Consider the following 13,021-nt stretch of genomic DNA (forward strand, 5'->3'; position numbering starts at 1 on the left):
TGACTCACAAAATGATGTTATGATTTTAGGGCTGGGGGGAGATCCAGCAGTTAACCAATACTTTAATTTCCAATTTAATTAAAAGAATTACATATACTGTTTACTAGCTCCTTCTAACAGAGAAAGAACATCATAAATATTCTTATTTAGTTACCCTTCTGCTTCTCTGCACCTGCCATAATAGACAACCAACTACATGCTGAGTACACCAATATATTACTAAATAGGATTGACAATGCTAAGCTGATCATGGCAGTCAGGTGGTTCCTACATATAAGATACACTTTATTTCTAACTAGAGGCCCGGTGCATAAAATTCATGCACTCTGGGGAAGGGGTGTGTGTGTCCCTTAGCCTGGATTTTGAGAGGGCACAGGCCAGGCTGAGGGCCCCAAGGCATGTCTGGTTCACCTCAATCAGTCCCAATTGGCTAGACCCCAGCAGGAAGCTAACCTACTGGTCAGAACATCTTTTCCCTGGTGCTCAGTGAACAGTGAACATCATAGTGACTGGTCAACCAGTTGACTGCATACACTCCGATGGTCAGTGCACATCATAATGAACAGTTGCGCGGCCTTATCGTATCACTAGCATATTAAGCTTTGATTGGTTTAATGGCAGACCTGACGGCCTAAGCCTATTAGACTTTTATTATATAGGATTGTTCATGGTTCAAAATTCAAAGCCTCCCTTCCACCCACCCTACAGATGTCCAATTCCCCTTCCTGGAGGCAATGTTGCCAGTTTCCTGACAACACTGAGTAGAGCACAGAATTTTCCAGAGATTTCCTTTGTAAATACACAGCTTTGCTTTATTTTTTAACAAAAAATAGTACTATCACAATTCAGTATCAGGTCTCTTATCATATCCATTCTTGAAAAAGGTATCTTCACTGTCTTCTAAATAACATTATTTTCATTCCTTTAAAAAACAAAACTAATTCATGTAATTTTGATCTTTGCTTAATAGAAACAATACAATTATATAAAACTTTAAATACAAAAACCACTTAAAAATGCTGCCCATGAGTATTATGGTCATGTATTATGTATTAGGGGAAAGGTGGGTGATTATAAACCATAGAATCTTCTCTCTCACAGGTCTGGAGGCTGAAAGTCCAAGAGTAAGGTCCTAACATGATCAGGTAATGCCCCTCTTCTCAGTCATAATATGTATTATGTATACATGTATTATGATCCACAATATTAGAGACTGAGATTCCAAACTGTTTTTGAAAGTTCAAATATATATAGCATCTTCAGAGGTAATATATGTATTTTTAAAATCTAAAAATATGTTAAAGTGGAGTAAGAAGAATAATTATATGTACTACTAAGGTATACATTGTATAACAAGATGCTACTCCAATATAAATAAGTTCATATGCAGTTGGTAAAGAAGAGGAATGATGTCAGTAGAGCATAGAATCATCACTGGTTCATAGGTGTTTTTTTTTTTGACATATTATAAAGGGATCAGGAACAAGTTCTCTAAAATTAAAGAGAAAGTCTAAGTAAAATGTGAAGACTCTAAGAAAAAAGGTGAAAACAACAAATATCTCTCTCAAGAGAAAGTAACAGCATCTTTAGTGGCTTCAAGAACTCCAAGGCTTTTCAACATCGTTATCTGGTGGAAACAAAGGACGCAAATGAACAAGCTGCAAAGACAGTTTCTCTTATTTACCATCTCTCCTCCCAAATTAACAACCTGGGTTCATTACTTAATTTTTACAAAATTTGTTTCTGCTGAAGCAGATCCCAAGAACCTGTGTCTCAAAATAGGAAGCACAAGCTGAAGTTTAAGGCTACTAAGTGAACAACTGTAGTACAAATGCCACAGGTAATGCATGTTAGTATTTTATTTTTTACTGGGAAGGAAAGAAGGGGGGGGAGGGAGGAAGAAAGGTAGGAATGCAGTGCCATATATTTATGAAAACTATCTGTGAAATTTCATTTACTGAGATTGGGACATGAATAACAATTTACATTATAAAACTGAAAATGAAGTCCTTGAAGGATTGTTTTAACTAGAGGCCAGTGCATGAAATTTATGCACAGGTAGGGTTCCTTAGGCCTGAGTGGTGATCAGGGCTGATCAGAGCCTTCCATTGCTGGCTAGGGCCTCCCTGCCCTGGCTACTGGCTGCCAGCTGGGGCCTTCCTTCGTTCCATGCCGCCCCCTGATGATCAGTGCATGTCACAGTGAGCAGTTGGTTTCCTGGTCTAACTCCCCTAGAGACAATTTGTATATTTGGCTTTTATATATATAGATTATCTGGAGAACACCAGTAACCCAGAAGACAGTATTCCATAGTCCTGATGAATGAATAAGGAATATTAATATCAAGAAAAATTAATCATAAACCATCAAATAAATATATATAGGCTCAATCCACTGTCAATAGCACTCTAGAAGAGGTTATATTCAGCCCAATTGCTAGTGCTTAAAAATTTCTAGTGGCTTCCTAATACAAACAGGGTAAGAAGTTTTAAGTCTTTGACAATATTTAGCCTCAATTTAAATTTTCATCTTTCTCTTCTCCATTACCTTTACTTTAGCTACAATGCTCTTGGCACAATTCTTTGACAGGATAAACTCTATGCCTCCATTTCCTTATAAATCCTCTGATGGGATGTCCTTCCTTGAATTCTGCATTTATGAAACCACTATTAATTTTTCTAATTAAAAAGGAAGGAGGGAGTGTTATTAACTGTATATCCTGTTGTGAGTATCATTAACACACACTCTGGCAAAAGTCCTTAAAAAGCAACATTTAAAATCTACCCACTTTCTTCTGGCTTAACTATCTTATGAAATATTGGAAACTAGTTGATACCTGTTCTGGATGAGTAGTTTGAACCTTCAAAGGCAAAGCAACATGACAGTGATGACCTTTTAACTTGACAATAACTGTGTGTGTTTTTTTTTGTTTTCAACCATTTGACTATTTTATTTTTTAATATATATTTTTATTGATTTCAGAGAGGAAGCGAGAGGGAGAAGAGAAACATCAATGATGATAATCACTGATTGGCTACCTTCTGCACGACCCCTACGGGGGATCGCAACCCTGGCATGTGCCCTGACTGGGAATTGAACCATGACATCCTGATAGAGCGATACTGAACCATTTAGCCACATGTGGGGCAACAACTGACCTTTTTTTTTTTTTCCAACTGAAGTTTATTTTTTTCAATCCTCACCAGCGGGTATGTGTTTGATTTTGAGACGGAGGAAGGAAGAGAGAGAAACACCAATCGGTTGCCTTACATACTCGCCCCACTGGGGATTTAATTTACAGCCTAGTATGTACCTGACCTGAAATTCAATCTGCAACCTTGGCATATCGGGACTACGCTCCTACCAACTGAGCCGCAGTCCAGGCTACAGCTAAAGTTGTTGGTAGCACAGTGTGTTTGTATCACTCACTGGAGCCCCAGTTGGATGGGGGGGAAAACACCTGTGGGAAGGTTTCCAATAGAGCAAATGACCCAGAGCATGACCTGGGCTATGAGAGTTCTGTGTGTGTGTGTGTGTGTGTGTGTGTGTGTGTATCCTCACACGAGGATATTTTCCCATTAATTTTTTTTTATTTTACTGATTTTTTTACAGAGAGGAAGGGAGAGGGATAGAGAGCCAGAAACATCGATGAGAGAGAAACATCAACCAGCTGCCTCCTGCACACCTCCCACTGGGAATGTGCCCGCAACCGAGGCACATGCCCTTGACCGGAATCGAACCCGGGACCCTTCAGTCCGCAGGCTGAGCTCTATCCACTGAGCCACACAGGTTTCGGCATTTTTCCCATTAATTTTTAGAAAGAGATGGAGAGAGGGAAAGACAGAGAAATATTGATGTGAGAGAAATATATCTATTGGTTGCTTCCTGTAGGAGCCTCAACCAGGGCTTGGGCTGGGGATGAACTTGCAACCAAAGTACATGTCCTTGACCAGAATCAAACCCAGAACCCTTTGGTCCACAGGCTCTATTCACTGAATCAAACCAGCAAGGGCTACGGGAGCTCTTTAAATCATTCTATAAAAATAAAGACACTGGGGCAATGGAGACCCAAGACCCTGGTCTCCACCTGGAAACCTGACTGGAGAGGCCAAGTTGCCAAGGAGGCACTCAAGTTCCTGATCCTGGAGAAGGCCCCGAGGTGTCAACCATGTCCCCATGATGCCCTGACCGGAGGAGAGATCAGTACAGGCCGGGCCTCGGGCAGGTGCAGGAAGGAAATTGGTGCTAGAAGCTGCACAGGAGAAGCATTCATTTTATTGGCCATTTGTGCTTAGAAAAGTGGGGCTGGTGGAAGGTGTGCGAATGGTCCACGGCCACGGCAGTGCCACAGGAGCTGGTAGTCCATTGTACCAAGTCAGGAAGGGCAGGGGCAACAGGTCCCCCAGCAGAAGGGTTGGCTGAGGAGGGACATATCCTGTCCTTCTAGAAATATCCCAAGACTAAGGCTGGCCCTAGTCCCTAACTGCCCCCCCTCAAACCTGTTGCGTGTCTATGTTGGCCATGGCCCTGCTTGGGGATCTACAGCTCTGCCTCTGGGGCCTCGCTGCCCCTGCTTCAGGTGAGGAGGAGCCAAGGATGGAGCAGGACACACACTGGCCAGACTGTTCTCCAGGCTAGTCCTGACTGGCATTTTCAGGGTGTGCAGCACAGAGGCAGGTGGGCCCCAAGGCAGTTTCTGGGGTCTGTGTGGCTATGGCCCGGCACAGTCCAGGCAGGGCATCTGAGACCTACTGCCAGGGCCCCAGGTCCACTACAAGTGCTAGATGCCAAAGGCAGTGATAAAGATGTTGACCACGACAATGATGAAGACAAGGCCAGTGGCCATGTTGTTGAAGAATATCAACTGGGCGTGCTTGGCTGGGTTGTTGAGGTTGGTCTTGACCAGGAAGATGAGCAGCACGACCAAACTGATCTCCAGCACGAGAGAGATGGAGATGAGGACCACGAAGGTGACATAGAAGCGCAAGTCGGGGCCCTCCGCGATGACGGTATTCAGCTGCGAGGCGTTGGCCATCAGCAGAGCGACGTCCAGCATGCCCTCTGCTAGGCTCTTCTTGTTAGCATAATTGTTCATGTTGAGGGGCCTACGGGGCATGGCGTCTGGAGGGGCGTCGAGCGAATCCAGCTGCAGGTTACCGTTGAGCTCATACTCATTGGGGTCGGAGTCCATGACGCACACGGCCGCAGTTGACTCACTCCGACCACCGTAGCTGCCACGTTCGGAGCCTGAGGCCGCCTGCTCAGCTGCCGCGGGTGTCCGCCCCCTCTCCCACCTCCCCCGCCCCAATAAACTGGCCTTTTAAAAAGAATCTGAAGTATAACTTGAAGGGAACAAGCTCTATCTAATCACCTATTCATACCATTTTCACATACTTCACGCAGCCAAAATTCACCTTGAGCTTCTTTAAGAAGACAGTACCTATTTATTCTCCAACCACCCATTTATTCCCTCCTTTCTGTCCATCCCTTCCTGCCTGGATTACAATGACGAGTAAGACTCCCTACATTACTCAGTACTTCTTATCTAGTTGGGACTAGCTGAGCAATGAAGGAATCTATACCTAAACAATTAAAATATTCTTAAGTGGCTAGTTTAGAAGGCAATGCCATAAATATTTTTAAAAGCCAAGATCTAAGGAAGCTAGCTTTCAAAAACAAATGATAAAAATACCTCTTTTAGGAATGGAAGGAACAGAGTGACTTATTTGGGTGTTACTGTTGCCACAGAAGCAGTCAATCAGCATTCCCACTTGCCAGCACTGCAGACTAGAAGTATTAAAGAACTAAACAAGTATTCTAAAGTATAAAGCAGGTCTCAAGTCTTGAAATAGCATTTACAAATCTCCTAAAAATTAGGCAAAGATCTCTAAAACAGATCAAACCCATCTTGGCAGCATCATTAAATGTTTCAGATCTTCACTTAGTACAAGTTAAATATTAAAGAACAAATTCCAACTTCTGACATCAAATTCCATCAAAGATTTTTTCCCCTACTGCTTGGTATCATACTCCCTTTAAAACAGATGGACCAGGGGAATAAAAACAAACCTCACTCTCTTGACTCATCTTGTGACTCATTTTCTTAAGTTCTGTCAAGTTGAAAGACATATTATTCATCTACTTTTTGGAAGGATACCTTTGGGAGAGCTATCTTTTTAAATAGTTGAAAATACCTCTGGATTCAATTTAAATTATATTATACAAAGTAGTAAAATAAAGATTTTCTTCTATCATATATATTAAGGATGGGGCAAAAGTAGGTTTATAATTGCTTGTATGGAAAATAATACAGTAATTTATAGACAATACAAGAGTAAATTCTGGACAGTGTGCTCAGTGGTTAAGGATGGACCCATGTACCAAGATGTCCCCGGTTCGATTCCCAGTCAAGCACATGTTTTCTAACATCCACTGCTGCTGTTAAGAAATCCAATGCCAGTGGATGACTATCCTTCTTAGGCAGCTTATTTCCCCCTGTTGGGTTGTCTTTTTACTCTTGGAGTTTTCTTTTATCTTACTGTGTTTTTTATGAATCCTCACCAGAGGATATTTTTCCACTGATTTTTTAGAGTGTGGAAGGTAGAGAGGGAGGGAGAAAGAAGAGAGAAGGAGAGGGAGACACATTGATTACTTGCCTCCCATATGCACCCCAATTGGGGTCAGGGATCAAACCTATGTCCTTGATCAGGGATCAAACCTTTGACCTTTTGGAGCATGTGCCAATGTTCTAACCATTGAACACAACAGCCAGGGCTTACTCTTGTAATTTTAAAATTATAAAATGGGCTGAGACTAAATGTAGGTCTTTTTCATCTAACTTTCTTGACTATCAGAATGCTCTTTCAATCAGATTTGACTATTTAGGAAAGAGAAATTTTCACCCACTATTTCACTGATTATTTGTGCTTTTATTTTAACTAATATATTTCCTTAAATTTATTTTAGACAAATGCTATTACTCTCTGTATTTGTCCCAAGTCCTTCTTTTCTTACATATTTTTTCATATTCTTTGATCTAACATTTTGAGGGAGAGCCAAGAATTTATACCTTTGCTAAATGATTAGCTAAGCTTTTGTCAGCTAAAAACAAACAACAACAAAAAAAAACTGACTTCTACATCACAAATATAAAATTATTCAAATTTGTGGTAGACTATCAAAATACTATGTCATGGACTTCACTGCTGAATCTACAAATTGCTAAGTGCTGCCATAATATTAAAATTTGACAGTATGGACTGAAAAAACCTAAAATATTTAGAATATAGTAGACAATCCAGGTTTTTAACAAAAGGCACTGTAAGAACAAAATAAGGTAACAACTCAAAGCTTAGATATTCAAGTTCATGCACTAAACTTGAGAAAACTATTCATCCGTCTCCTTTCCAGCTCTAAAGCTTTACTGAAAGAAAGCAGAATAATAGTAATTCTCAGTGAACTCAATGAAATTAGAATTTAGGATCATCAAATTACTAAGTAAATGATAAATCAAGGTTGGTAAATAGATTGTTTAAGCATGAACTATGTGACTGTTGATAAAACCAGTATAATTGTGAATGGTTTTGATAAAATGAAGTACGGGGCTTGTTTTGTAGACTGAATGTAGATGTGAAGGACTGATAATAGCCTTTTATCTAAAATGTTTTAGAAGATTTTATGAAGATTTTTAATTAAAAGTGACAAATGTACATATCAATTTCAAAGTTAATGACAAAAAAATTTTAAAGAATAAATGGCATTTTAGCTTAAAAATGTTTACCAACATTTTATTGATATTACTTGTTAGAACACACATTTAAAAATTGGAGTTAATCTAGTCCCATTTAAGAAGGGAAACAAAGTAATGCAGATATGAAGGAGGAAGTCAAATTAAGTTCAGATTAAGTTTTTCCCTGAAAAAAGTTTTATTTTCACAACAAAGAAAAACCCATCTAATCTGATTCAGAGCAGAAATTAACAGTACAAAGTCAATTATCTCTATATTTTCAAGTCACATGTAAATATTCAAATCAGAATATTTGCTTGAATATGAGGTTGTTTACTTAAAATTAGAGCAGTTATCCTAATGGCTAAAGATGTCGTCAAGGTTTCTACAGATACTTCATTATCCAAAAGAAAACATTGTTTAAGAATCTGCCAACCTCTTCTGGGATCACCTTCTAATCAAAGAAAATTGAGAAAACTTTTAGATAAAAGACTATTATCAGTCCTTCACATCTACATTCAGTCTACAAAACAAGCCCCATACTTCATTTTATCAAAACCATTCACAATTATACTGGTTTTATCAACAGTAATAGCTGAATCTAATTTTCAATTTATACTTTCAACTGTGTCCAATCTAATTCTCTGTTTAAACTATCTAAAGTAGTATCTTACAGAGTCACTTTTCCAAGTCATCATGCCAAGTTACAAGTAAGGTCTCAACTCTGAGCAAGTTACCCCAACAGAGTATACATTTCCACTGTAGTCCAAACAGGTTAGCTAACAGACAGAAACAAAGTCTCAATGGCCTAGAATAATTTAACTCAATGAAAAGTGAACACTGAACTGAGAGGTGGGGGGTTCAGAGAATACCTCCTATGTCTTAGACAAGTCCAATTTGCCTAAAATAATTCATGTGTAAACAAAATAACATAATCTTATAACATTTATTATAAGAGAGGCTGTATAAGATTGGGATTAAAAATATGACTCTGGAGCATGTCAGCCTGAGATCAAATCATAGCTTAGTTCCTTTACCTGCAGCTATGTGACTGAGATCTCTCTGCCTCTGTTTTCTCATCTATACAATGGATAAATAATACCTCTCTCATGAGACTATCATGAAGATTAAAAACATTGATGTGAAATGCTTAGAATTTGTTTTATTATTCATGAAACAAATAATAAGTGTGATGATTGGTAACTAAAGTTTTCATAAAGGTACAGCCTTTAAAATTATCCAACTAGTTGTCTATCCAATACAGCTAGTTTATCTGTGAGCTCTTACTAGCTTATTCAGTCAAGAGATACTTACTTGGCCTCTGCTTTATGCCTGGTATTGCACGTATGCTTCCACTGTCAATGCCTCAATTTCTTTATTGGTGATTATTAGCTCAACCAGGCTCATTATTATTAAAGCTTGCTGTAACGTGCCACATTTAACTATAATTAATTATTTCTCCTTGATACTATTCTTAGTTACCGTATTTTTCGGACCATCAGACGCACCGGACCATAAGACGCACCAGTTTTTAGAGAAGGGAAATGAAGAAAAAAAGATTCTGAAACAAATAGTGTCCTAAAATATTTTATGTGCATTACAACCCAACATCACAGTCAAAAACACATGTAATCAACCCTGTAAAGTAAACAGCAGCATTTAGAACCATTTTAGAGCCGGACAAGCACACAGAGACCACACAGAGCCGGGCAAGTAAAAAAACTTTTTACAGTATATGTGTAGGCTATATTTGGACCATAAGACGCAGGGACTTTTTCCCCCCACTTCTGGGGGGGGGGGGGGGGAGAGTGCGTCTTATGGTCCGAAAAATACGGTACTTACCACTCTATTTTTACATTCATTAAAAAGACTTAAAAAATAATTTCAAGCACAAAGGCTAACAAACTAGTATAATGAATCCCATGTATCACTTAGCTTTGACAATTACTACAAGAAGTTTTATTTCACTTATACACCCAGTGGGACTGGACAGTTTAACATCCCTCGAGGGATCCCAAATTGGGGAGAGTGCAGGCTGGGCTGAGGGACATCCCAGCACCCCGTGCACGAATTTCGTGCACTGGGCCTCTGGTAATAATATATGCGTTTCTCTTTTTTCCAGTAGCTAGACCATAAAAACTTTGTGGGTGTTTATCTGTGTTATGGGCCAAAGACAGTACCTTCCCTTTTAAAAAGTAGCACAATTAAAAACAAAAAGAACAAAACAGATAATAACTACTTGAAGAACAGGAAGGATCAATGAAGGCTGGGACAGTTATATAAGGCCTCACTGAGAATATAGAATTGAACTAAATCTTAAAGGAATAAGAAGGCATAACAGGGATTAACCCAAACAGGGAAGTATAAATACTGAAGTGCTACAAAGACTGGTTTTAACATTATGATATATAGATAATATTAAGTTCTTCCAATAATGAAGAGCTTTGAAAATAATAAAAAATTTACAATGTATGAATGGCAGAAAAAAGTGTTAGTTTTAATGTGGATAAGTTCATTTTGGAGAAATTAATCCAAATCATGTATAAAATACACAAAAGTACACTAAGTACACTGTACTCTGATGAACCAAGTAGGGAACATGGGGGGGGGGGGGGTAATTATATACAAACAGAATAAGTCATACAGATTTATTGCTGGTTGAATATGAATATTCACTGACAAGAATAAACCTTTCCTGACAAGGTGCAAGTTTCACTAAGCATAGATGAAGTCATAAGAAAGAAGACTAAGTTCTGAGGATAAAACCAAAAGAAGTTTTAACAGTGTATGACATTTATTTCAAATACCACACAAAAAAACAAAAAACTTGGCTTTTGCAATCTAGATGTGCAGAAGGCCATCCATCCTGCCTTTTGCCCTAATATATTTTTCTTTGTAACCAGGTAAAAGAAAAGAGAAGAACCTGGGAAATACTTAGGACCTCTGTTCCTAGACCAAGAAACAAAAACTAATTTCCTAGGAGTTGTACAATACTTCCCAAACTCAATCTAAACTCCATTTGCAGCGTGAAGCCTGGTTAATTAGACTTCCAAATCTCCTTCTTGCCCATTAGCAAGACAGCTGTTCTCGGTTTGGGTCAGTGGATAGAGCCTCGGGTCAGAGGAATGAAGGGTCCCAGGTTCTATTCCAGTCATGGGCATGTACCTTGGTTTCAGACATATCCCAGTAGGGGATGTGCAGGAGGCAGCTGATCGATTTCTCTAACTTTCTATCCCTCTCCCTTCCTCTCTATAAATAAATAAGTAAACAAATAAACAAACAAACAAATAAGTAAAAAATACACACACACACATACTAGAGGCCTGGTGTACGAAATTTGTGCACAGGTTGAGAGGGGTGTCCCTCAGCCCAGCCTGCACCCTCTCCAATCTGGGATCCCTCTCACAATCCAGGACTGCTGGCTCCCAAATGCTTGCCTGCCTGCCTTCCTGATTGCCCCTAACTGCTTCTGCCTGCCAGCCTGGATCACCCCCTAGCCACTCTGTTGCCAGCCTGAATGATGTCTAACTGCTCCCCTGCCAGCCTGTTTTCCCCAACTTCCCTCCTCTGCTGGCCTGGACCCCTAACTGCCCTTCCCTGCAGGGTTGATCACCTCCAACTGCTCTCCCTTGCAGGCCTGGTCCCTCCCACTGCCCTCCCCTGCTGGCCATCTTGTGTCCACATGGGGGCAGCATCTTGTGTGTTGGAGTGAAAGTCAATCTGCATATTGCTCTTTTATTAGATAGAATAGAGGCCTGGTACATGGGTGGGGACCAGCTGGTTTGCCCTGAAGGGTGTCCTGGATCAGGGTGGGGATTCCCTTGGGGCGTGAGGCAGCCTGAGCAAGGGGCCTATGGTGGTTTGCAGGCCGGCCATGTCCCCTGGAATTTATTTACCTTCTACAATTGAAACTTTGTAGCCTGGAGTGGAGCCAAGCCTCCTGCTCACTCCTTGGCGGCAGCCATTTCTGTTTGGATTTGTTTACCTTCTATAAATGAAACTTTATAGCCTTGAGTGGAGGACTAGGCCGGCTAGGGAAGGTGGAAAGCGTGGCTTCCTCTGTTGCCTGGGAAACCCAAACCTCCCTCCTGCTCTCTGTTGCTGTAGCTATCTTGGTTGGGTTTATTTGCATACTCGCTCTGATTGGCTTGTGGGTATAGTGGGGTGATGGTTAATTTGCATATTACTCTCTTATTGTGTAAAATCATATATTTTTTTTAAACTTAGATAATGACATTAAAAAAACGAACTATCATATGCTCCAAGTAGCAAGGAACAATTTTGAGAGCAAATCCTTTTGATTCTAAAGAAACTATAATACTGACATATTAACTTTGCCAGAAACAAGAATTCTAGATCTAGACAACACCCAAAGCATTAGGTTAGGCAGTGATAGAAGTGACAGTTCTCAAATTCAGAAGACCATTATCGTCTATAATAAGGTTCCAACAAACTTGTTCTGTAAGAGGCCGATAGGCAGTAGTATACAGAGTTATAATTGCTAGAGAGTGGGAATTTTAGAGCATGCTCCTCCTAGTCGACTTGGCCTTGAATCCCAACTGCACCTCAAAAAGTAAGACTAATCCATTCCAGAGAGGCCGTGGACTATGCCCCAGATAGAGTTGTTAGTGCTGACAACAGGGCAGGCCTTGAGATAAGGTCCCATGGCTCCTTCCCAACACCCAACACATAGGCCTTCTTTCATTGATCACTGTCAGCTTTCTTGGGAACAGAATGATCCTGTAAATAACATGGTCATCAATAACATGACCCTGACATTACTTAAGAAAAACTGTTTTGACTTAAATTGCTTGCTCTGCAAAAACAAGGTGTAGTAAATGTGCTTAAAAGCGGTCTTGCACAAAGGGTCCGGGCTGCTCTCTGGACTTCCTATGTGGAGAAAGAGCAGTCACCGACCGGCTAATAAAGGCTCCCTAAATTTTAATTTGGTCTGGACTCCCGTGGTCATTTACTCGCCTTTGCTCCACAATAATCAGGTTTCATTTAGCTCAATTCTTAAAATATGCTAGATGCAACATTATATCTTTATATTAAAATAAAAATATAGCCGAAACCAGTTTGGCTCAGTGGATAGTGTGTCAGCTTGTGGACTGAAGGGTCCCAGGTTCGATTCTGGACAAGGGCATGTACCTTGATTGCGGGCACATCCCCAGTGGGGGTTATGCAAGAGGCAGCTGATCGATGATTCTCTCTCATTGATGTTTCTAACTCTCTATTCCTCTCTCTCTTCCTCTCTGTAAAAAAAAAAAAAAAAAAAAAAAAAAAAAAAAAAAA

At 40.1% G+C, this 13,021-nt stretch overlaps 2 protein-coding genes across 2 annotated transcripts in view; both read right to left on the reverse strand.

The window, feature by feature from the left end:
- Positions 1-13,021, reverse strand: part of PPP3R1 (protein phosphatase 3 regulatory subunit B, alpha) — a 59,134-nt gene that overhangs the window by 10,765 nt on the left and 35,348 nt on the right. The gene's annotated exons all lie outside the window — the stretch shown is intronic.
- On the reverse strand, positions 4-5,279 carry LOC311631292 (ninjurin-1-like). The gene has a single exon (XM_084901253.1). It carries the CDS (start codon positions 5,189-5,191, stop codon positions 4,781-4,783), a length of 411 nt encoding a protein of 136 aa, XP_084757379.1. The 5' UTR covers positions 5,192-5,279; the 3' UTR covers positions 4-4,780.

The sequence above is a fragment of the Pipistrellus hanaki genome (genome assembly GCF_964339955.1).
Source record: "Pipistrellus hanaki genome assembly, chromosome: 12".
In the NCBI taxonomy this organism is placed as follows: Eukaryota; Metazoa; Chordata; class Mammalia; order Chiroptera; family Vespertilionidae; genus Pipistrellus; species Pipistrellus hanaki.

Excerpts from the sequence above, each read along its gene's own strand:
- LOC311631292 (XM_084901253.1), bottom strand. The coding sequence starts at position 5,191 with ATGGACTCCGACCCCAATGAGTATGAGCTCAACGGTAACCTGCAGCTG.